Raw genomic sequence first — 26814 nt, 5'->3', positions numbered from 1 at the left:
AATCAAATAATAGTTTGTTTGTTTGTTTGTTTATTTGTTTTTTAAGGTACAAAAAGGCACTAAAGAACTTCTTAAAAAAAGAGAATTAGTCAAATGGAAAAAAGTAGTGATTAAATAGATTAAGAAGAAAACCAGGAAAGTGCAGAGTAATGAAAACCCAAAGAGGAGGTTAAGAAAAATGAAGACAGAAAAAAAGATCATTAGATCAGTTAATTGGAGATTATTGATAACTCTGGAGAGAGCAGTGTCCTCTGAGTAAGGAAGCTGACATCTGTGGAGCTGAGGGTCAAGAGAGAACAAGAGATCAACAAGTTCTCCAGTGTCAACTGTCTGTTCCCTCATGGCAAAATAAGAGCAATTCTATGCAAGAAGAGGGCATCATTCATTCCAACCTTATTTGCTTCACAATGGATCTTGTGTCTAACCCTTAGTAGCCATGGGATCTGGGGAAGTTCTTTTTCCCCTCTCTAGATTCAATTTCCTTAACTGCACAAACATAGAAGGGCTGCACACTGAGCCAACATCCCTTATAACTTTTTTTTTTAAACCCTTACCTTCAGTCTTGGAATCAATACTGTGTATTGGTTCCAAGGCAGAAGGGTGGTAAGGACTAGACAATGGGGGTTAAGTGACTTGCCCAGGGTCACACAGCTGGGAAGTGTCTGAGGCCATATTTGAACTTAAGACCTCCCATCTCTAGGCCTGGCTCTCAATTCACTGAGCTACCCAGCTGCTCCCCTCCCTTTATAACTTTTTAAAATTGTACAGTCAGATTCATGTAAAGCTATTGAACTCAATCCCCAATGGCCCCCTAGTGGCTGTGAAGTCCCCCTGAGCTCCTGATTCTTTTCATTCTCATACCTTGTTTGAATCAGAAATCTATAGCACCTTTGGAAAGGAAAGATAATATTCTCACTAGCAGCACATAAAGCATGCTTGCTTTAAGTGAAGGATGTGCTCTTTTAAAAGACTAATCATCTGCAAAGTTGAATCACACAATGAGTCCACTGCACGTGAGAATTATGATCAAGGACTAAAGGAATAATAGCCACTAGAGAGAAATGATGAGCAGAAAACCGCAGACACACCTGGGATATTCCACAGGGTCCTACCACCTCCAGCAAAGCTCTCAATCCACTTATTACAGTAGGTGATTTGAAAGAGCTTTGCCTACTCTAATGAATATCCCTCTCAGACAGCCGGGATTCCAAAGCTGGATGACACTAAGAGATCATTTCAATTCAGATGAAGAAACGGAGTAAGAGGATGAAAGCAGTGGTTTCCCAAAGTCAAAAAGGGAATTAGTGATAGAGCTTGGAATAGAAACAAAATCTTTAATCATTCCAGAAAAATCCACTCTTAAATCTCAAATAAGCCAGAAAAATAAAACACAGCTTATAAGTAGAGAAAAAGAAAGAAGGATGTACATGACTTCTTCTACTATACCCTACTGCATTAAGGACACTTTTCTTCCAGCTTGCTACGATGGTAAGTAAATGCCTGAATGAAAAGTATTTACAAAAATGATGACTATGTACAAGGCTAACACTAGGAATATGCAGCTATAAAGAGGGAGCTTCTTCAAGGAACTTCCTCAAGGAGCTTGTATAATGATGGCCTAGAATAGAGAGCTTTGGTCTGAGAAGTCACAGGAAGGGTGAGTGGAGCCAGAGACTAGTATTTCAACAAATTCTTCCTGGAATGGTAGTTGTGATGGGCTAAAAATGTACCATGTCTAAAGAGTACATTACTTTTTTCTATAAAATTCAGGCAATGGGGATGCTAAATTTATTCATTATTTTGTCCTAAAAAGCATTCTTCTTTGGCTGAAATGTAAAGAAATTCAAGGTTCTTTGTGATATAAGCGGAATTTAGAGCAGGGACAAGAAGTAGCGATGAATTCTGTATCACAGGAAACTCATAGATTAGAATCTTTTGATGACAAATAATTAAGAGAGACATAAGCAAAGCAATACAAAAAAAGAAGCTAGATGTTTCTCTTGAACACATTTAAAAAAAAAGAATTAGTAAAAGATTCTTACAGATGAACTATACCTACCTGAATGATAAAATTATCTTGAAGATGATTTGAGATATTAAATTTAAAAATTAACATCAATATTTTTTCAATCATATTCAATACTCTATAAATTACTTCACATTATTATATCCTCAAGAATGTGTATAGTAAGAATTGGGTGAGGCTTAATGTCAGCTCTGGAGACATTTTGTTACCAAGAAATGGAGTGGCCCCAATTTGGATAGAACACAGAGCTTGTGAAAGGGAAAGGTAGAAGATAAAGCTGGAGAGGAGGGAAAACTCCTGGGGATTCTTGAATGTCTAGTGACTACAGGCAACTTCTGGGTAACTAGATTATGGGACTGCCTCATGATGAATGGTTTTCTGGATTGAAGTTTACTATGATGCCTATACTAAGGTCTAGTTTTCATGGATTGAGTCAAATTAGAAGGAAAAAGAAAGGATTTTAAATAGCTTGGAATCAGGCAAAAATCATTTTCAGGCCATTTCCTTCTGTATTCAATTATTCAATGTGTTGGAACAGAATAAGAATTTACTTAGTGCCTACTATGTGCCAGGCTAAAACTAAGCACTTTACAAATATGTTCTCATTTAACTCCTCTGCTCAGACACGGTGTCTTCCTGTTACATCTCATAGAGGTTTGTTTCTAAATGATGTGTTACCTATTTTATATCTTCAGTGGGTATCCCACAGACCTCCTCATATTGTCCCTCCTCTTTTCCTTGCCTCACATGTTAGTTAGTCCCAAAATGAATTCCATGAATATCATTTTCTATCTACTGAAATCCTTTGGGTCCTTTAAAGTAGGAATCAAAGCTACTTCCCCTTGGAAACTACTACTGTTCCCCAAAGTTGCTAATGCCCCTTGGCTTCTCCTTTCCTTAGATTTTGCACAACATTTGGCTCGAACCCTAGTGCTATATGTCCATGTATTACTATTAGTTCCATGTAGGCAGAGACAAGATGAAATAAACTTTATACTTCGCACTGTGACAAGTAAATAATAAACATTTAATTCACTAAATGGGAATGAATCTGCTGAATTGCTCAAGATGAAGTGGAATGTGATGTGGTCATTATCAATCATGGGAGCCAATCTCACAGAGCTGGCTTCTCTAAAGGTCTTGGGTGGCTGTAGCACCCAGGAAAGAATCCTCAGATTGAGGGTGCTATTGGGTAACAAAGAGTTTTTCCACAAGCCCAGTAAGACATGTAGATGAATTCCTTTAATCTTGCTCTGGAAAGCAGTGATTTGTACTTCCTCATGTCTCCTAACTAATTTTAATTAGGTGTGGGATGAAAGGGGTTACATTCTTAATTAATCCACCAAGTAACATTCTAGCTAACAAGATATATATATGTGTGTATATATATATATATATATATATATAAAATAACAAGATATATATAATATAGCCTTCTTGGTGGAAGGTAATCCTAAGGGCTAAATCATGACTGATACAAAGAAGCAATTAGGTGGCTCAGTGGACTGAGAGCCAAGCCTGGAGTCACAAGGTTCTGGGTTCGAATCCAGACTTGGACACTACATAGCAGTGTGACCCTGGGCAAGTCACTGTCACTTAACCCCTATTGCCCAGCCCTTCCCACTCTTCTACCTTGGAACCAATATACAGTATTGTTTCTGAGACAGAAGGTAAAGTTTTTTATAAAAATAAAAAAAATACTGTTACAAATACTAGAGGGGTATTAGCATCACAGGAATGACTGAAACCAATGCTTTACTGGTGTCAACAATACTGTCAAAGGCATTTTCAGATTCACAAAGCAGTGTATTTACCACTACCCTGTGATGCTGTCCTGACTTATACTGCGATCCCAAAGAGAAAGGGGTAGAATTAGGATCCAAAGCATTATGAGCTGGAAGTCTCTTGATACCAAAGAAAGCTCAGGAATGGAGGGTGGGCCATGGTTATGATCGAGCAGCTAAAACCTTTCCAAGTCACCCTTAATGCTACTGATTATCCACAAGTGATCCTCTCTATAATATCTTTATATGTTGTTTCCCCATAGACTTTGAGCTCCCTGAGGGCAGGGATGGTCTTGACCCTTTTTTGTGACCTCAACCTGTAGCACAGGACTTGGCACTTAGCATACAATAATGTTTATTTACTCGATTATCACACTGAGGAGCTGGTATGGTACACAGCAGGCTGCATGCTGAGGGAAAAAAACCAAATTCATATTATCTAATTTGTGTCATTATTTTATTCTATTAAACATTCCCCAATTACATTATAATTTGGTTCTGACTATATTTCATCAGCTCTATACCTCTATAGAAGAATGAAGATGAGCCTTCAATTCAAGGAGCCTGGGTTTGAGTTCACTTAAATAAGCCTGGAGAGACAGAATCAGTGACCTACCTCTTGCTTGGGGTTGTCTGAGAAAGTACTTTGTACACCTGAAAACAATTTATAAATATGAGGTAGTGATCTTTTGATAATTATTCTAATATCTCAAAGACATCATTACAGAATAGCACTGGCCACAGGGTCCAGAGCTCAGGGTAGATTGGTAACACATTAAAAAACTTTAATAGCTACACAAAGGCACAGACAGGACCATATACTCAGAGTTGGAAGAAACCTCATGTTGCAGATGAGGAAATGGAGACCTCTGGAGAAATGGACTGCCCAAGGCCACACAGTTAGTGAGGGTAAGAGGCGGAAGTTGAATCTGGCCATTAACTCTAAAGCCAGGGCTCTTTGACTGTATCCCAGTCCCCAAGAAGTTTCCAAAGTTGCTACGGTTTTTACTAGACAGGAAAGCAAAGTTTGTACCAGGAAAGTCCATCAAAATAACAATAACAATAACATTAATGATGGCATTATTATTATTAACAGCAGTAGCTCAGCAAACAGAGCTTGCTCAGGGGCCTTACTTTGGAGAGAATGCTCTTGACACAAAGGATAGTTAAGTACCAAGGCTATCTTGGGGCCAAAGCAATGATCTGAGACCGAGGCTATTTCAGGCTGTGTCACAAATCAGGGAATGATATATTTGCTTTAGTTGTCCCATCAGCAGGACCTGACCATGGAAATCAGAAGGAAAGAAAGTCTTTCTATTCTAAGGGAAGAGAGTATTCAAGGGAAAGGAAAATTCTTGCTCCAAAGCCTGTTAATCAATAATTTAGTGATGATTTCTGCTTTGATTCTGAAGTTTAAATGCAATATAAGCCAAACCAGAAAGTCTGAAATGTAAGACAGCAAAAATGTTCAATTCATGCTCCCATGAAAATGAGGACCTTACCCAGCATGACTCGAGGAAGGTGGTGGCAAGTCAGGTGTAAGCACATAAAGACAGTTGTTTTTTGGCAAGTGTAGAGTTTTTAAGACCGTCTGAAAAAAAAAAAAGAGAAAGCCATGGCTGTTTCTGGGAACTGCTAAGCCTTTAGAAGCTATCATTTTGGTTGTAACTAGACAGTACTATTTTTGTAAATTTTACAGATATTTCAATTTAATTCAATTTAACAAATATTTTTTCAGCATCTACCATATAAGAAGTCTTATGCTGCCTACTATAGAGAAAACAGACAGCTTGACTCCTTCTGGACAGTAAGCCCCACAAATACACAAGTACAATCAGGCATCTGTTAGGCTCAAGAATAATTCTCTGAACCAAGAGATGCCTAAATAAACACTCATGGAAACATACCATAGCACCCCAAGTTCACAATCTAATAGAATAGGAAAAGGCAAGGTTTTTCAAGGGAAAAATATCACTAACCCATGATATTGTCCAATTGGGTTGGGTTCTAAGGAGTCCATTGAGCTCGGAGATGCTTTGAGGTCATTTTGGACAATGTTGAGAAGTTTGGGAGCTCAACTCAGGTACTAAAGATGTAGTCTCCAAGGAGCATGGGGCACTGATTTGCTGGGGATTCCATGGCCAGCAGGTGGCAGAGGTGGGCCTTGATATTAAGGCTGGTTCTCTTTCTCCTAAGCAACCCTACCTCACCTTTATTTTCTAAGTATTGAACATAAGAACTCTTTAGATTTCTTCCCATACTTAGTACTTCCTATACTTGATGGGTGATCTGAAGATTACAAATTCAGTAGCTGGCTTAACCCCAACACCTCTATGTCTAATACTATCTCTTCTCTACTCACAAAATCCCAGTTCTCTGAGCTAGAAGGGAACTTAGGTACCTGAAACTAAACTTCCCAAGGCTTAAAGCCAGTTTTCAAAAAGGAAGTGAGCAAAGAACACACAGGATAGCCCAGTGGTTGTTTATGATTATTCATGAGCATTTGGGCTCCATGTTTCTAACTGAATTGAAACTCAAAGAACCTGCCGCTGTTGTGACAGAGAGATCAACTCCACTTACATCCTCTTCTCATGCCTAACTGTGTGGGTCAAGCAGCAGAATGCTCAAAGAAAGGCTGGACAAGTGAAGTACCAGCTATGGTTACTCAGAGTTTTCCAAGGACCACTTGGATGAAATGCCCAGAGGAAAAATCATCACTTTTAAAAACTGACTCTCGGACTCAGAAGATACTTGGTTAGGTCCATAAACAGCTGCATTAGCAAGAGAAAAATGCTTCACTCTTGAGTTTCCATTTCTTTCTCTAAAAAATGAGGTTTGGACGCCAGACTTTTGAGTCCCTTAAAGAAAATATTCTTGGGTCTACAATCTGAATTCTCTCTCAAGAAAATAACAAGAGCAAATTGTTTTGATATTATGGTATGCTCTGTATTTCATATCTACTTAGATACTTTATTTTATTCAAGTTATTTACCACATCTATTTTATACCTATATATGTATTTAGATGGATGGAGAAAGAGAGGGATTAAAATCAAACTTGTAATTGTGTTTGGAAGACAAAAGAAAAATTTTTAATTGGGGAAATAACTATAAAATTGGTGTGAAATGTAAACTTGGTAACAATGTCTTTCATTTTTTGTCTTTATATCCTTAGCAGGTAATAGAGAGTCTACAGAATAAAACAGAATTTAATAAATGTCTGCTGAAATGAATTATTCTAGAGAGGTAACTTCTCTTCTCATGGCTGCCACTAACTGGCTGTCCTTTCCCTCTGTGGACCTCAGTTACCTCATCTATAAAATGAAGGGTTAGTATTAGATGACTGCTAAAGTCTCTTCTAACTCTGATATCCCAGGTGTTTGCAAAGCTGCAAAAAAAGAAGTGAGGCCAAGGAAACTTGAATTATATAATTATTATGTGAAATTCCATGAAAAACTCATTATTTCCAGACCTTATTTGAATACTCTGGCAAACAAAATACTACAGTTTCTTGACACTGAACGCTCATTAACTGAAGATTTGACCATGAAGTTTGTAAAAACCTACTTCTTGCCTACTGTTTAATCAATAGGCATATGTAATATTGTTATTTATAAATATTTTATTTATATTCATATAAAGCGAAGAAACTTACACTGTCTTCTACATCTCCAGTCTTCCAGCCTTTTAATAGCATTTTAGATACAGGAATCTGGAGTTCATTTTCTAGAATCTGTTTGATCTCTCCTGTCAGAAATAAAAAAATTAATCAGATAAGATGATATTCAATATTTCCCAAAACATCATAGTTGCAGTAATCTATTACTGTGAAAAAAGCACTCATTTACAGAAGGCAGACTTTGACCTATTTGAGAATAAAAGCTGTTATTAGGGAATGTAATGCAATCTCAGAAAAAAATTTCAGGTGATATTTAGAGTGTGAAAAAAACATTTATTTCAACCAATACTGTTGTGATTTAAAAAAGAAAAAGGCAACCTAATCTTTCTCAGACAGGCTCTTTCTGCCATTACCATGCCCTCTCCTCCTACCTTAATTCCCTTCCTTCCTACTCAAACTCTTTTTGGGATTGCCCTCATATCCAGAATCCTTACTATCTAGAACCCTGGAAGCTAAAACTCTTCAGCTTCCTTATTAATTATGTCCTTGTCTGTGAAATCAGAGATAGGCAATCTAACTTTATTCTGTCAAACATCTGGCTCTCCTGGCTTCTCCAAGCTGCCACCATTCATGGGGTGATGACAGACCCCAGGATCTCACCCAATAAACTACAATAAACTAGGATGAGCCAAGTCCTGGAATAGCCCCTGGCAAGTCACTTCGGACTCCTTTCTCCAAGACGAGTATCATGTTCGAGGCTCTTTAGCAATAAGTTGTATCCTCTCCTGGCCCTTCTGTAAACAAACAGCTGTGGAGCTATTTTCAACTGGCCGAATTTCAGGTGAATGCCATTCTTGTTTTATACATAAAAGCTGTTTCTTTTTTTGTGGGGGTTTGCGAGACTGCCTTAGATTCTTTTCTATGTTGCTTCTGCCTTTCTTTCCATTATTTAATAAACATTTCTTTTTGATGTGTTTACTGATGCAATTTGCTTTTTCATCACCTAGATTTCTCCCTGTACCCCAACTTCATACCACATCCAGAGTTATCCCTTATAACAAATATTATTTAAAATAGAAGGAGGTGGGATAATTGGAAGCAGCAGGCCTGGAGTCAGTAGGATCTGGGTTCAAATGTGACCTCAACCACTTCCTAGCTGTACAACCCTAGGCAACTCACTTAATTCAAAACTGCCTAGTCCTTGGCACTTTTCTGTCTTAGAATTTATACTAAGACAGAAGGCAAGGGTTTTATAAATAAAGAAGGAAAAGGAAATAAAAAGAAAATGAAGGAAAAAATCAAGGAAAACCAATAATTATATTGAATAAGTCTGTTATAGTCAATTCAATACACCTATAGACCAGTCCTATCTCTGCTAAGGTATGATGTTTCTGTTTGAACAGAGGAGATAGATTTTTTTTAATTCCTCTTCTCAAAAAGCTTACATTATTTAATACAATCTCTGCTTAACAGAGATAATAATGGTTCTTCTTTGCTCTTTATTTTTTGCTTTTGTTTGTTTTCTCACCATACTGCTATTACTCAAATTTCTAAAGCTATATTGAATAACAATGTGTAAATAGGGGAACCTTGCTTTATTCCTGTATTAACTAGGAAACCTTTGAATGTGCCCACTGCATAGAATGCTTACTGTTCATTTTAGATATTTTATTATATATATGAAAGATATTTCTCAGTCTTTCATTTGTAGGGTTTTTAGCATAAATGAGAGCTATATTTAGTCAGTGATTTTCTTCTAATAATATAACCATTTGGTTTAAGATATTTTTGTTTATGATTCACGTTTATTATTTTCCTGATATTAAACCATCACTGCCTCCCTGGCATAACTGTAACTGGTCCTGATAAGTGATTTTTTCTTTAATTACTGTAGTAATTTTGCCAAGATTTTAATTAGAAAGTCAAAATTTTGGGTTTTCTTAATACTAGATTCAGCATTTGATCCCCACTTGCTACCCACTTGCCAAATTTTATTAAACAATTCAAAGACCCAGCTTACAGTTTTAACAGTGGTATGGTCATTTGGGTTTCCAATTTATTTTTCAAGATACCAATTTTGTGTTTGTTTTGGATTTGTTGGGAATCTAAATTTATTAATCCTCTTTTTACCCTATTTTGTTAAGTCTTCATTTAAGTCTCTGCATTGTTTGTTATGAATTCTTAAATTGATTACTATTTTTCTTGTATTAAAATCTAGAAAGGATATATTTAACAAGCTTATCGTTTATATTGCATTCCTCTAAACTCTAATAGAAGATAAATTTTTGTAAAAGTATCATATAGTGCCGAGAATATTTTCCCATGGTTACATGATTCATGATTTTTCCCACCCCTCTTCCCCCTCCCCCCTCCCAGAGCTGACAAGCAATTCCACTGGATTATACAGGTATCATTGTTCAAAACCTATTTCAATAAGAATTATGCATATTTTTTAGTGATTTTATTCATGTCACTGGAAGTACTGCAACTCAATGTGTCTAACAGTTTGTTCTATTCTCCTTTCTATTTGTCATTCATTTAAATTTGTTAATCTCTGAGATAGGAAAATATGGGGATTTAAATATGATGCCAGAGAACATATACGTTAATATCAATAATGATTTGTTGTCTATGGTTCCTTTATCTATTTACACAGTACATTTTTATTTTTATTCTGTACAACAGCATAATGCATTTTTTGGTATTCATCTGATGCATGCTAATTTTTCCAGACTTTCATTTTGATTTAATGTGCTATTGCAAATAACAGATTATATGGTTTGGTCTGGTTTGGGTTTATTTCTCATCATATCTAATTTGCCATTCTCTTTCATTTCATTCACATTTAAAGGTATGACTAGGGTTTGTCATTTCCTTAGTTTATGCTTCTAATATTTTGTTTTTAAGTTGGGACTTTTTAAAAATTCCCCTTAGTTTTTTAAATCAGTATTCTATTTGTCCTTATAATTAGTTTTACTTAATCTACTTTGATGTAACACCCCCTCCCACAGCCTCTCTACCCTATTCCTTCTGTTTGTCAACCCTTTCATCTAGTTTTGAAGTTTTACTTAATGAACTAGTTTCTTTTTCTTTCTTCTTTTTATTGAGTTAACTAAGTCTTTCCTTCTTGGTTATTTAAAAAATCTTCCTTTGTTCTTCTCCTTCATGGTCTATGGCAGTGATGGCAAACCTTTTGAGGATGGAGTACTGGGCCCTGCCTCCACCTCCCAGACTGAGTGCCTTGCTCACCTCCTATCAGACCATGGATCATGCCCTCCCCCACACGAAGTGCCAGAAGCTTACCACACAAAGGGGTTTAGGGTCACACAGCTAGGAAGTCTCTGAGGCCACATTTGAACCCAGCCCTCCTCCCCATGAGACTAGGCCTGGTGTTCTATCCACTGAGCTACTTAACTTCCTCTCCTATTGCTTTAAATTCTCTTTCAGCTTTATCCCACTAGTATATATTCTTAAAATTCTTCATAACCCCTTTCTGCTTTGTTTTTAACCCATACAGTGGATAGAGAGCTGGGTTTGAAATCAGGAAGACCTGAGTTTGAATTTGACTTTAGATACTTTTCTAACTATGTGACCCTGGGCAAGTCACTTCACTGCTGACTGCCTCAATTTTCTTAACTGCATAATGTAGATAATTATAATTGCAAGTTTATTGTGAGAATCAGATGAGATAATATTTGTTCAAGCCAATTAACAATTATATCAGTAATTTCTACAAAAGCATAAACGGGACTCTCATCAAATTTGCAGATTTCAGAGCTGGGAAGGTTAGCTAAAGAGGATTACAAAATTAAGATCCAAAAAGATACTGAAAGGCTAGAGCACCAAACAAAAAAGATTTCATGTATACCTACTGAATTTTCAAGTCTTATACTTGGGTAACAAAGGAATCAACTTCATAATTACAAAATATCAAAGACAAGGTTAGACAGCACTTAGAAAAAGATGTGAGGGAATTCAAAGTCTAATGCAAATAGTTGTGATCTTTAGTGATGGAAAATTACCATGGTGTAAACCTTTGATTAACACTATAAGCTATAATTTACTCTATTTGCCCTCATACCAATGAGATTATTGTCTAACAAAGTATGAAATTCCAGATGTATATATTTCATAAGATTTTTATAAAGAAAGAACAATTATTACTACTATAAATGAATGGTAAAACTTTTATTAAGTGCTTTATATGAGGCAAACACTATGTGAAGAACTAGTGATAAAAGATAAAAGAAAAACTAGCCCATGCCCTCAAGGGGCTTCCACTCTAATAAGGGGAAACAACCCAAATAGAAAAGTAGTGGTAAAGATAAGGTATTCTGCTTTAGAAAGTGACATGGATGATGAGTGAAGTCATAGGGGGAAGATGACAAACCCTTTCAATTAAGACATCATTGATTTGATTATAGTTCCAGAACTAGAAGGAGAAGGTAGAGAAGAGGACCTGAGGATATATACAAGGGAGAAGCCTAGAAGAGTCAAGTGAAAAATGTCTGGAGCCTGATGAGATGAAGTGGACTTTGTAAGCAATTCACAATAAGAGTAAAAGTCACCATCATCATCATTATTATTAATATGAAGCAATAATAAAAATATGTAATATGTAGGAATAGGAGGAACTCAGATTCTCTAACACTAAGTCTACAGAGTGTTGTTATCATAAAGAAAAAGAGATGGCAGTGAAAGAGGAAGTCACAGAAGCCTAAACTGGTATCCTGGAAGAGATGTCAGGGAGAACCTCCCAATCTCTTCAATGACAAAGAAATCCTGGGGAATAAGCTCTGGACCACAGATCTTCACCAGGGAAAGAAAAGTCAGGGTAAGAGAAGGGATGATGGAAAGAGTCTGAAGGAAAACAGAAAATAAAAGAAAAAAGAAGGAAAGGAATTAAAAAGCCCAGGCCAAAACTTGACATATATCACCCACTCCCTTATTTACAGAGTTTATAGTATTTATTTAATTGGGGGAAAGGGGAGCATAGAAGATTATTATATCAACTGGTTTGGTCTGCCTCAGAAACTATCATCCTTCTGCCTTAAAACACGGAGATCCTTTTCCTAAGAACAAGAAGCCTTCCCCCATGGACCACTTCATTTAAATCTCACAATATTCCTCAGTTTCCATTAACAACCTCTATGCTGACAGGGAAGGCAAAGCAAGAGAAGGAAGTGTGAAGTACTGGTGATACATTTTTTTCTGTGCATTCTATTTATGGAAGAAAATGGCAGTCAGTCTGGACAATCAAACTTTGAAAGCAGTGATACTTTGGTTTTTGTTAATATCAGTTATGGTTGGTTTCAGTTTTCCTTGATTTTCTTCTGGGAAAAAAATTTGTCTTGGTTTTTCTTGGTTGCCTTGGATTTTGTTGGCCTGCCCACAAGCCCTCACTGCTAATTTTGCTAAAACAAAGAGCAAAGTATTCTCCTGCTTAGTGCTCGGCTCAGTATATAGCATTGCCTCTCTTTGTGTGAGCATCATCCCAGGCATCTAAACAAAAAATTGCATTGCTTTCCAGTGTTCCTGTGTTTTTTTTATTGATTGTGAGTGCTAATACTACAATTACATGTAAGTGATTACTGCATATACAGTAGTTTAATGTGTTTGTTTTGCATTTTTCAGTTTCAAAATGTATATGATGCATGTAAAATAAAATCATGTGAGCTCAAATTTCAAGTCCTTGTTAAGTGTTTCCTTTACTAATAAGCTAACCCTTTCCTTTTAGCTTCATCATGGGACCAAAGAAAGTTTCCAGAGCCAGCATGCCTTCGAAGAAAAAGACCAGGAACATGATCAAGTTGAAGAAGGAAATCGTTGAAAAATATGAGAGTGGAATTAAGATTGCTGAAATTAAGATTGCTGGAATTAAGGTTGCAGGTACAGGCAGTCGCCACCCATGATAAGTTCCATTGTGGCAAAAAAGGAAGCAATAAAGGAGGCTAATGTGCCACAAGGTGTGAATGTGCTAACGAAACAGAGATCAAAAACAAATGAAGATGTTGAACAGTTATTATTAATTTGGATCAATCAAAACCATTTACATGGCTATTCTGCTTTGGAGGCTAGACTGTTACATGCCGATCTCATTAAGAAAATGTCTGGGACCAGTGTACTTTGTGCCTTTAAGGCCAGCAGAGGTTGGTTCGAAAAATTCAAGAGGCATACAGTGTTACTAGGCACAGTGAAGGTGCCAGTTTGGATAAGTCTGGGGCCAAAAAATGTGTGTCCAAATTCAAAGATTATGAAGAGACTAAAGGATTTCATCCCCCAACAAGTTTTCAACTGTGATGAAACTAGTCTCTTTGGGAAGAAAATGCCAAAGAGGACATTCATTATCAGGAGGAAAAGGCACTGCCAGGACATAAGCCTATGAAAAACAGTGTAACTCTTTTGTCCTGTGGTAATGCTAGTGGTGATTGTAAAGTGATGCCCTTACTGGTATGCAATTCAGAAATTCCTAGAGAGTTTAGCAGAAACAATGTGATTAAAAGTAAATTGTGTGTGATATGGTGGCCAATTTTCACAGAGTGGATGAATGAAGTGTTTGGCCCAAGTGTGAAAAAATCCTTCCAGGATAATTAGTTGCCCCTTAAGTGCATCCTGGTCAATGCTTCTGCACATCCTCCAGTTTTGGAAGACACATTGTTGGAGGAGTTCAGTTTTATCACAGTGAAGTTCTTACCCCCTAATATCACACCACTCGTGCAGCCCATGGACCAGAATGTCATTTCAAATTTCAAGAAACTATACACAAAAGCAATGTTTCAAAGGTGTTTTTAGGTGATATCAGATACAGAATTATCCTTAAGAGAGTTCTGGAAAAAAAAAATTTCAACATTCTCAACAGCATTAACCTCATAGATAATGATTGGCAAAGAGTGGCATCCAGGATGATGAACTCTGTCTGGAAGAAATTATGGCCAGCATGTGTGCACGATTGAGATTTTGAAGGGTTTAAGCCCTCTTCTGATGACTCTACAAATGTGGTACAGTCAATTGTTGATTTGGGAAAGTCCATGGCTTTGGAGGTGAGTGGTGAGGATGTGGAAGAGTTGGTAGATGACCACATTGAAGAACTCACCCCTAAAGAGCTGTAAGACCTCCACCCAGAAGTGCAACAGATGGCAGATGAAGAAGTTGCTTAATATGAGAAGGAAGACACAGGGGAGAATGTTCCTTATTCAACAAGTAAGAGCATCTTCTCCATGTGGATTAAGGTACAGAGGTTTGCAGAGAAAAATCACCCAGACAAAGCTGCTGCAAGTCATTTCTGCAACTTGTTTAATGATAATGTCTTATCCCATTTTAGGCAAATGTTAAAGAGGCAGCAGAAACAGACCTCTTTGAACAGCTTTGTTGTGTGCCATGGGTCTACTAACTCTGAAGGTGGTTCCAGGGCCAAAAGATCAATAAGGGAAATGGCCCCTGATGGGGCCTTGGTAACAAAGGTCCTTATGGAGGGGGATTCCCCTTCCAAACAATACCTCTTGCTCTCTTCCTCACTGTCTTCCATATAGCAAGAAGAGCCTTCAGAAAGGTAATTTGTTTTCTTAAATAAAATATTTATTCGTTCAAGGATCAGGGTGGGCAATCAAAGAGCTCAATGCCCATGTCATCATCAGACTCTTCTGATAGCAACAGTTGTCATTCCCCCTTCCCCCTCCAAGGGTATGGAAGCCAGTTTACTGCTCCTCTACTCTATGTTTTTGCTACTGAACTTGCCAATGACTTTGAGCCACTCCTCATCTGCCTTGATGCTGATGATGTCTAGGATTTTCTTCTGGTCCTTGCATATGGGGGAGTCATTGCCAAAAGGTAGGCAGCCCCGTAGTGCATCCTAATGGTCTGGGTTCTGCCCAGGTGCTCATGTATTCTTTACATTAGTCTTTTATATTCATTTTATACTAATTTCTTATTGTTTTTAGTATTAAACACTATTTTTCTATGAAATGTGTTTTTGGTATGTATTTTGGAGTGTCTAGAATGAATTAATTGGATTTACATTGATTCAAATGGAAATAATTGCCTTGGTTTTCCTCAGTTTTCTTGTAGATTGTTTTCAGAGAAATTATCAAAGCACTACAAGGTTGAAAAGGTATTAAATTGCAAATTAACAGATAAGAAAAATTAAAGGGAGTTAGTACATTTGTTCCAGCCAACCCTGGCAGTTATCAGGGATATTTCTGAAATTAACCTATTGGTATTGGCCAAATAAAAACAATTAGGATAAATAACTGGCAGGTAAAGGAACTCATCCTAAGCAAACTCTCTAATTTATTGATGCAAGTGTGGCAATTGCACTATAACTCTCAGAATTAAGAGGTAAGAGACCGTATTGTGACTCAAAGGTTAAATAACCTGCTCAGAGGTTACACTCAGCATGGGTCAGACAAATCTTTCACCAGAGGGAAATTCTCTAACCACTATACATACCATTATACCTAAACTTAATATTAACTTATGTCTAGTACCTTGGCATGATTTAAACAGAGCTTTATTTCCAGCTTTGCTAATTAATCAAGAACAAATCAAAAGAAGGACACCCCCCCCAACCAAATAACCAAGTTTTCAAAAGAGAAAAATCAATTATTTTGCTTGAATTGAGGCTTTTTGATTAAGAAAGTCCTACAATTCCTCCAATCAATGGTAATACACATTTAAGCAAAATAAAGTCACCTTTACTGCTACTGCTACAACTATTACTACCATCACAACCACTACTACTAACAACTAGTTAGCATTTCTATGCTTCCTTAAAGTTTGTCAACTAGGTGGAATTATTATCTCCATTTTCTAGATAAGGAAACTGAGATAAACAGAGGTTAAATTAATTACCCAGGGTCACACAGCTAGTAAATGACTAAAGAAGGATTTGAATTCAGGCTTATATCCAATGCTATATCCATTGAACAAGAAGAATACATTCTAATAAGGGAACACTACAAGAAAAAGAGCTGAAAGGGGTGATGGGATGTTTGCTGTGGTGTCAAAACGCAAATAATCAAAAACAGGACCAGGAGAGGAATAAAGATTGGCAGGCTTTGCCCCTTCTCCAAAACAGACCCCCAAGAGGAACAGTGGGAAAAGGGGCCAATCATAGCAGAAGAATATTACAGGGTGAAAAGGTCATATGGACTGATGGATATTCCATTGTGACAAGGCCCCAGGTGCTGAGGGAAGAACCAAGGTAAGCCAACAACTAAGGAATGAAAGCAAAGTCCATAAACAGAGCAGGGAGTATCAAAAACATTTTAATACTTGCCTAAGGTTAAATCATCAATCAATGGCAAAGCCAAAACTCTAGAATCTAAGTCATGAGCTTTTCCTTAAAAGTTCTTTTCTGATTCTTGATTGTTCAATGTATAATATATAATCATAAGCCCTGGTTAAACTGAAAAGTTCATTCCTAGGTTAGCTATATGACAACAGTTATCAGGGGCCACCAAATAAACCAGTACAGTAGGTTGTCAGATGAAAGAAAAAAAAAAGACAAAACACAGATATCTAAACTAGACTAGAAAAGATTTTCAGATTCATGATGCACAAGCTAAATATTCAAAAAACACCAGATCACAAAATTAGAAATCTAGAAGGAAACTTAGGGGTCATGTAATCTAATATCCTCATTTTATGATGATGGATTTAGAAACAGAAACTGGCTCAGAGAGGGAAGTATGGTTCCCAAAGTTATAGAGGGAAATAAATCCCAGAACCATCATGTTTCTTCTTGTCTGCAGAATTATATGCTTAGATTAGATGGCCTTAGAAGTTCACTCTAGCTCTAGATATATGATGCTGATAGATATGTAATTTGAACCTAGATCCTCTGATTACCTGACCTAAGATAGCTAGGGAGCACAGTAGATAAGAGTTACAGACCAGAAGACAGAAGGATAAGTTCAAATCCAGCCTCAGATACTTACTAGGTATGTGACCCCTGTGCAAGCCATATAACCCTGTTTACCTCAGGTTCCTCATCTATAAAATGAACTGAAAAAGGAAACAGGAAACCACTCTAGTATCTCTGCCAAGAAAACCCGAAATAGGGTCATGGAGAGTCAAGCAACTGAACCTATTATATTGTATCACACTGCTTCTTCTGGGCTGATTTTTTTTCCTGCTACTATTAATTGTGCTACTCAATATTTAAACCTGATGTATCATCATGGTACAGAAATGATGCTGGATTCTCCAACATAGCCCAACCTCTGGGAAATGGCTCAAAAAGTTTCAAGTGTGGGCCTAATTACAGACTGTGGGTTGAGGAGCTAGCTTAACTCAGTACCATGAGGCTGAGAGCTGAGTAATGAATGTTTTGGTCACAGTGACCCATGAAAGAAATATAAATCCATCCACCAGAGAAAGGCATCTAACATGTTGGCTAGGGCCTTTATAGAGAATTTATACAACATGGAAGAGAATAGTCAAGAATTAGGATATAGAAAAGTAAATGTAAAACAGTGGAGGGAGTTCTTGATCCAGTGAAACCACAAACCCACTGAAGTCTTGTCATTTATCTCTGTATCTGCAGCTGGAAAGGGCAAGAGAACTTTGAAATCCATTACTTCCTTCACCCCTTAAAATAACCCTGCAAGGTAGGTATGGAGAATGGTGAACTTTTTGCTTTAAAGATGCTATATTCAGAGATGGGAAGTGACTCAGCAAAGATATGAAATCCAATCCTCTTATAATCTACAACCAGCTGTCTCCTCTGAAGAAGTGACATCAATAGAATTTTACAGCTGAAAATGACCTTAGATATAATCTGCCTCATTCATAGATTAAAAAAACAGAATCCAGAGAAGGAAAGGAAGATAGGTGAATAAATTACAAAATATTTTATTCACAGGGCCTGATTCTCAGACTTTTCTATATATAGCTGGGCCAGCATTTAAGAACTGAATTGGAGGGAGGGAAGAAGGGAGGAAGGAATTGTTAACTGCTTACCAGGCACTTCACTAAGTGATAGGGAAACAAACACAAAAGGAGAGACAATCCTTACCCTCAAAGAGTTTATATTCTAATGGAGTAGAAAAGGAGTCTGAGTATGAGGAGCTACAGGGGTGCTGAGTTGATTATAAGGCCATTAAGGGCTTTTTCTTTTATCAAGAAGCAATGACACAATTAATTTGGTTACTGTGTTCAGAGTAAGAAATGAAAAGGAGGGGGAAGAAGTGTAGACCCATATAGTGTTATATAAATAGAAAGGCAGTTGGAAGTTGACCATTTATGGTGGGCCAGGTGAGTTAATAATCTGCATCAATTTATTTACCAATTAAGATGGCTATGTCCCAGGATGAGCACTTTAAATATCAGCAGATTAACCTTCCCACCCATCCCTGGAAGCTGTGGCATGGATTCCAGCAGGTTCTAAGTTCATAGTGTGGGAAATGAAGATATGATGCAGAGGCTGCTGATCCAAGGGGGATAAGCCAGGAAGTGGAGCAGACAGATGTTGTGTTTGTTGGTCTGGGAGGATGACTGGAAGGAAAGTGAAGGTGAAGTATGGTATGGGAAATGGGGTCAATTAGAAAAATATAGAGCGCTAAATGGTCTGGTCTGCATTAGCTCTGACACCCCTCAAGACCTCTGGGTCCCAGAAATTATATGAAGGAAGCCAACTAGAAACATGAAGAATATAGGACATCATTCTATTATTTTCCATAAGTAAAGAATGAAACTAAATCAAGTCTTTTGGTTTTTTAACAACCATGAAGGTAAAAAGGATTACAAGACTACAGTTAGAAGGCAACCATAGCAACAATCTAATTCAGTGGCCAGATTGAGAGAGGAAGAAATTGAGGCCTTCCACAGGGCGAAGAGCCTTGATCTTAATCACAAGTATTAAGCCCCAGAGAAGCCAGAGTCTTTGACTCTTGCCCCTAAGACATTTCCTGCTAGTTGTGATTATTTTGAAAAGCTTGATATGGTTTGATATGATACTGTTTTATATATAAAGAAAACCATCAAAAGCAAACTGGAAAGATTGTAATGCTTAGTAGACTTTTTAAAAGGCCTTTGGGGAGAAAAGATATAATCATCACCCATACCATGAAATTTTAGTACAAGCAAGGGCCACTAGATGTCACTCTCTGATAACTAGTTTGTATAAAATTTGAAACTGCAGTTATATTGTCATGGTGAAGAATCATGCAGATATATTTCTCTTACTCAGCATCTCTCTGAATTTGGCTATGTCTAGAAATTACTATTTAAGAGGCAATCAGCTGAAGAAAACATGGAAAACTTGACATCTCTTTTTGTTTACTTTGCTACTTACGATTGTGCCCAGTAGAAAATTTAATAGCTAAATTATGATATAGTTTGTGATATAGATAAACTATGATATAGAACCCAAGGTTTGAAATTTGGGAATCCAGCCCAAATCTCTACTGTTATGACACTATTCCCCCTTGGACAATCACACCTTCTCCTGATATGTTAAATGAGATTGAGCTAGATGATCTCAAAGGGATCTGCCAGTTCAAATACCTAAGATTTAGGTCTAATACCTAAGATTAGGAGGGCAGAATTCCTAGCAAGAATTGCCTACGTACTCTGAAAAAAAATTCCTTAATTTCATACTCTCTTCTCAGAAGCAACTCCTCTGAGTTAGACATCATTCTTTGATTTGATTCACAACGAAGGAAAAATATCTTCAAGGATCAATATAATGAAACTAGGCACAGAGCAACCACTTTCCACTTTCTTTGGATTCTTTGTCCTTATTAAAGATCTATAGTAAATAATTACATAAATGCTTGTAGACTTAAACCATGATGGGCAAAGGAGGAAAGGTACCTCTGCTCATAACATCTTTACTAGTTTCATTATGTTTATTCTCAAATGTAATGTCTGCTTACTGCCTTTGGTTATGGTCCAGTTTCAAGTGAAGATAACATGTTTTGATTACAAAATGGAATTTAATCAATCAATACATATTTATTAAGCACCTGTCATGTGCCATAGACTATGCTAAGCACTGGCAGTACAAAAAGAGGCAAAATAATTTATACTCTCAAAGAGCTTACAATTTAATGGAGGGGACAACATACAAACAAATATATACAAAGAAGCTATATACAGGCTAAACAGGGGAAAAAAAAAACTATCAGAGGGAAGGAATTAGAATTAGGCTTAGTGAATTGAGAGCTGGTCCCAGGCACAGGAGCTCCTAGGTTCAAATCTGGCAAGGAGGAGGAAGAGGGCTGGGGATTGGGGGTTGGAAGTTTCCAGTAAAAAATGGGATTTTAGTTTGAACTTAAAGGAAGCTCGAGAGGTCAGCAGGCAGAGCAAAAGAGGGAAATAGCAGAAGAAAACATCTGGAGCTGAGAAATGGAGTGTCTTGTTCACAGAACAGTCAAGAGGCCAGATCAAGAGTACTAGGGCTAGGAGTAACGTGTAGAACACTGGAAAGGTAGGGGAAGTCCAGGTTATGAAAGGCTTTGAATGCCAAAGAAAGCATTCTGCATTTAAACTTGGAGGCATTATGAAGCCACTGGAGTTGGGGGCAGGGATGGCATGATCACACCTGTGTTTTAAGAAAATGAGTGGAGGATTGACTATAGAGTGAAAAGAGACCCGCCACCAGCTTTTGCAGTTATCTAGGTATAAAGTGATACAGGCCTACACTAGAGTTGAGGTAGCATCAAAAGAGAGTAGGGGGTATATTCAAGAGATGTTCCAAAGGTAAAGATCAACTAGCTTTGACAATAGTTCAGCTACGGGAGTGAAAAGGTTTGAGTAATCCAGGATGACTCTAGGTTGGGAGCCTGGAGAGCATGGGATTACCCTCTACTATAACAAAGAAGATAGGAATGGGGAATGGATACTGTAGGAGGAAAGGTAGGGAGTTCTGTTTCAGACATATGTTTAGTTTAAGGTATTTACTTGTTTTAATGGTTATTTAAGGTATCTAAATGTTTTAATTGACTCGGAAGTTGCTGGGGATGTTAATTGGAGGTCAGTAGAGAGAGTGAAGCAGGATAGACAAATTTGAGAATCATTAGCAGAGAAACAATAATTAAATCCATTGGAGCTGATGAGATCACCAAGTGAAGCAATAGAGATGGGGAAGAGAAAAGGGCCAAGGTCATAACCGTGAGGGATGTTGTTTAGAGGGCATGATCTGGAAGAGGCTCCACAAAGGAAAAAGAAAAGGAGCATTCTCATAGGTAAGAGAAGAACCAGGAGAAAGTGGTGCCCTGAAAATTGAGAGATAAAATATCAAAGAGAAGGTGATTGATTAATAGTGGCAAAGGCTGCAGAGAATGAGGACTGAGAAAAGGCCACTGGATTTTAGCAGCTAAAAGATCACTGGTAAGTTTGAAGAGAGAGGTTTTGGTAGAATAAGGTCAGAAACCAAATTTTATGGGGTTGAGAAGAAAATGAGAGGAGAGAAAGTGAGGATACCTATTGTAGACCTTTTTGAGGATTCAGTGAAATCGTGGGTGTCTCCAATAAAGTTAAAATACAAGCCTATAAATGTTTCCAAAGTGAAAGCAAAGTACATTCTACAAAAACACAAGGTAAATCCCAGACCTCCAAGTATTTTTCTGCCTCAGTAGGACCCTGAAAAGCTGGCAAACATGTAGAAGAAAGTAAACAGAATGATAAAGGGACTGGATTCAGTGAATGAGAAATTATTAAGCACCTACTATGGTACCCAGGCACTGTTCTAGGCATTAGGGATACAGAGGAAAAACAAAAACATTCTCTGCTCTTCAGAAGATTATATTCTATTAGAAGGAAACATGAACACAGATAAGTAAATACAAAATATATTAAAAAGTCAATATAAAAAAATTTAGGGGGACATTACAAGTGGGGAGATCAGGATAAGAACTCTGTAGAAGATAATCCATTAGCTGTGCTTTGAAGAAAGCATAGGATCAAAAGAAGTAGGCATTCTGGGTATGGGGGAACAGTCTGAAAAAGGACTGGCAAGTAGGCCAATGTGGCTGGAATGTAGAATCTAAAGAGCAATGTATAATAACAGTTTAGGAATTCTCTGGCAAAGGTCTAATTTCTCAAATATATAAGAAACTAAGTCAAGTTTACAAGAAATCAAGCCATTCCCCAAATGACAAACAGACAAGGGATATGAATAGGCAGTTTTTAGATAAAGAAATCAAAACTATCAATAATCACATGAAAGTGTTCTAAATCCCTCCTGATTAGAGAAATGCAAATCAAAACAGCTCTGAGTTACCACCTCTCACCTAGCAGACTGGCCAAAATGACAGTAAAGGAACATTGGAGGGATTGTGGCAAAATTGGGACACTAATGTATTGCTAGTACAGTTGTGAATTGATCCAACCATTCTGGAAGGCAATTTAGAATTATGCCCAATGGAATTATTTTTTTAAATGCATATTTTTTGATCCAGCAATACCATAACTAGGTTTGTACCCCAGAGAGATTTTTAAAAAATATTTGTACAAAAATATTTATAGCTGTGCTTTTTGTGGTGGCAAAAAATTGGAAAGTGTCCCTTGATTAGGGAATGGCTGAACAAACTGTAGTATATGATGATGATAGAATACTATTGTACTATAAGGAATGATGAACTGCTTTATTTCTAAATGAATAGGAAAGACCTCCATGAACTGATGCAGAATGAAATTAACAGAACCAGGAGAACATTTTACACAGTAACTAAAACACTGTGGGATGATCAAATGTAGACTCTGCTACTAGCAGCAATGCAATGATTCAGGTAACCCTAAGGGACTTATGAAAAAGAATACTATCCATATCTAGAGAAAGAACTGTGAAAGTAGAAACAAAGGAGGAAAACATATGATTTATCACTTGGTTATATGAACATATGATTTGGGGCTGTGGTTTTAATAAGATAATTCTATTACAAATATGAATAATATGGAAATAGATTTTGAGTAATAAGACATTTATAAACCAGTGGAAGAGAATGTGAATCATGTATGCATGAAAAAATACTCTAAAAAAATAAAAACTAAAGATGACTATATTTTAGTCATGGGGCAATCTGAAACCCCTGGGATTTCCTAAACAGGGAAGTGACATGGTCACAGAGCATCCACTGACAGCTGCATGAAGAAGGAATTAGAGAGGGAAGCCAGTGGCCCCAAAGCGACCAATTAATTAGGAAACTAAGGTCCAAAGAAAGCTATCTGGGAGCTCCCTGAAGACTCCTGGTTTGAGGAGAACTAGGGAATTTACCTTATCATATCCTATTCTGCTGAATTCCTAGATTTTGTGATCTCTAGAGATTCATTTTTCTATAAGATGATAACAACTGATACCTATTTAGATCATTTCCCCCCTGAGCTACAGGAATTCATCATGTCCCTAACTAAGCCAAGGAACTTCTCACCCACACCCTTTTCAGTTTCTTTTCTGTGTGTGTACATATGCTATATTTCCTTATTAGACTATGAGCTCCTTGAAAGCAGGGACGATTCTATACTTGTCTTTGTATCCCTAATGCAACCAAAGAAAAGGAGACACTTGAGAAATATTGTGGAGACAGACTTGACCATGTCTGGCAAATGACTCAGTGGGTGAGGGAAGGAAAGGAAAAGATTCTCAAATGACTCCAAAATTTCTATGCACAGATAAATTTAAGCAGAGACAATTATGCTATCTTTTTTCCCCAAGAAACTAATTTTTACAAAATTAATCTTTTCCTTGCATTACTGTCTCCTGCTCCTCATTTAGCCAAAGACAAAATAAAACAATATGACTAACAACAAAAAAAATCCATCAATAGATCTTATCTCCAGCCACAGTCTGGCCAACTAAAATCTTCTATGTGAAAATGTCTGCCTCTTTTGACACTGGAAGTTCATCACCCCTTATGTCAGTGGAATGTTTCACCTTCATTCTTTTGGACTCCAGCTTTATCATGGAACTGACCTGAGTTCCAAAGGATTTCAAAAAAGTTATCATTGTATAACATGTTCTTATTCTGCTCATTTCAACTGGTGTTTTTGTTAATAAAGCTCTATCAATAATCTGAAATTATCCAGGTCATCTTTCTTACAGCAAAATAACAATATGTTACATTCATATACCATAATGACAATTATTCCCCAATAAAACTTTTAAATAGTATATGATTAAAATTGTCCATTTTACATCATGTGATCCTATCACTTCTTGAGTCATCAATTCTTCCCCTGTCCATTGATCCTAAGGGCAAATTGTTTGCTTTTTCCCTCTAATTTTTAAAAAGTGCTGTAATTTTACAAAATGTAAGGCATGCATTCATTTGGAGTTTAAAATGGCATTTAAAATGGAGCAAGATATTGATCTAAACTGAATTTCTGCCAGACTTCTGTGACGTTTTCCCATCAATTTTTTCAACAGTAAGTCCATCCCTCAGTAACAAGTCTTTCAGTTTATCAAACACTGTTTATGTATTCACTTTTGTATCTTGTGTACCTAATCGGTTCCAATGAATGATCTCTCTCTCTTTTTTAAACCAGTGCCAAACTTTTTTAATGAGTACCATTTGCTTCCTCCCTACCTTTTTAAATTTTTACCCTTGGGATTAATTATCTTTTGTTCTTCCATATGAATTTTATTGCTATTTTTCTAGCTATATAAAATCACCCTTTTGAAGTTTGAGTGGTACAGTATTGAATGAATAATTTAAGTAGTATTGCTATTTTTGTCATATTAATAAGACCTAGACAAGTGCAATGAAGATTTTTCTAATTGATTAGGTCTCTTTAGTTAGCAAAGAGATTTTATAGTTAGATTCATATAGTCTTTGAGTGAATTTCAAAAGATACATATCCAAGTATTTTATAGCCTCTGTAATTATTTTGAGTAGAATTTCACTTTCTAGTTAATTCTTGCTAGGTTTAGTTGATATAGGAATTCTGTTGATTTGTGTGGATTGATCATATACCAATGTATCATTTGCTGAAGTTATTTCAATTTTTAATAGATTCTCTTAAGTAAACATCATCATAACATCTGCAAAATGTTATAACTTTCTTTTCTCTTTGCCTATCCTTATTCCTTCAATTTCTTTCATTTCTTATTGTTACATCTCGCATTTCTAATACAATGTTTTATAATAGTAGTGGTGATAAGGACATCCTTGATTTGTTTCTAATTTTACTATAAAGATCTCTTAATTTTTCTTCATTAAATATGATACCTGTTCTTGATTTAGATAAATATTACTTATTGTATTATGGAATGTTCATTTATTCCTATGATTTTTAGAGTTCTTAATAGAAATGTGAATTTTTTCAAGAGCCTTTTCAGGGCCTGTTGTAACTATATTTGTAGCTATTTTTTTTTATTTATATAAGTTATTCTTATGTGAAACCAATACTATCTTCTTGGTACAAAGTCAATGCGAACAGAGTATAAAGTCTAATATGTTATTTTAGCCTACCTGAGATTTTATTTAAATGTTGATGATTAATATTCACTAAGGATATTAGACTATAGAATTTTTACCTCTGCTTTGTTGCTTCCTGTTTAGGTATCAACAGAAAGTACTCTTCTTTTCTTACTATTGATCCTTGACTGTTTTCTAGAATTCAATTATGAATATATCTAGCATCTAGTTTTTCCTTTCAAAGTTCTTTTATTCCTTATTTATTTTCCTTTTCTGATATTGGGTTATTTAAATAGTCTATTTCTTCTTCTGTTTATCTGGGTAGTGTTTGTTTTTGTAGACATTCCACTGTGGCTGCTAGATGGTACAGTGGATAAAGCTCTGGGCCTGGAATAAGGAAAACTGACCTTCCTGAGTTCAAATTTGTTTCAGATACTTCCTAGCTGGGGGACCCTGGGCAAGTCACTTTACTCTGTTTTCCTCAGTTTCTTCATCTTCAAAATGAGCTGGAGAAGTGAATGGCAAATAACTCTACTATCTCTGCCAAGAAAACTCCAAATGGGGTCTGGAAGAGCCAAATATAACTGAACAACAAGTAGTTTTCAATTATTTTCTTTAAGTCATCATTTCTGTTAGCGTATATTTGGGTAAAATAATTTCTGATAATTCCTTTTATTTTTCTACAATTTTTATTAATTTTTTTTCCCATTTTTTGATATCAACAATTGTATCTTCCCCCTTTAAAAAAAACATCAGCTTGGTTGTCTCATTTATTGATGTTTTGGTTTCTTTTTTTTTTTTTAATCAACTAGTTTTAGGGGTAGCTGAGTGGTTCAGTGGATTGTGTAAGGCCTGGAGACAGGAGGCGCTGGGTTCAAATCTGATCTCGGACACTTCCCAGCTGGATAACTCTGGGCAACTCGCTTAACCACCATTGCCTAGTCCTCTTCTGCCCTGGAACCAATACATGGTATTGATTCTAAGACAGAAGGTAAGGTTTAAAAAAAAAAATCAACTAGTTTTTTTCAGA

General features: G+C 36.6%; 1 protein-coding gene across 5 annotated transcripts in view; it reads right to left on the bottom strand.

The window, feature by feature from the left end:
- Nucleotides 1–26814, bottom strand: part of FAF1 (Fas associated factor 1) — a 438628-nt gene that overhangs the window by 271747 nt on the left and 140067 nt on the right. For all 5 annotated transcript variants that reach the window (XM_056815169.1, XM_007480191.3, XM_016429780.2 and 2 more), the window contains 2 exons: nt 7465–7556; nt 5313–5401 (listed from right to left, as the gene is read on the bottom strand). In XM_056815169.1, the coding sequence (XP_056671147.1) occupies nt 5313–5401; nt 7465–7556 (181 nt within the window). The remainder of the gene's footprint in view (nt 1–5312; nt 5402–7464; nt 7557–26814) is intronic.

Source organism: Monodelphis domestica, chromosome 2 (genome assembly GCF_027887165.1).
Source record: "Monodelphis domestica isolate mMonDom1 chromosome 2, mMonDom1.pri, whole genome shotgun sequence".
In the NCBI taxonomy this organism is placed as follows: Eukaryota; Metazoa; Chordata; class Mammalia; order Didelphimorphia; family Didelphidae; genus Monodelphis; species Monodelphis domestica.
The sequence above is the reverse complement of the archived record's forward strand: the minus strand, read 5'-3'. Positions and strand labels throughout refer to the sequence as shown.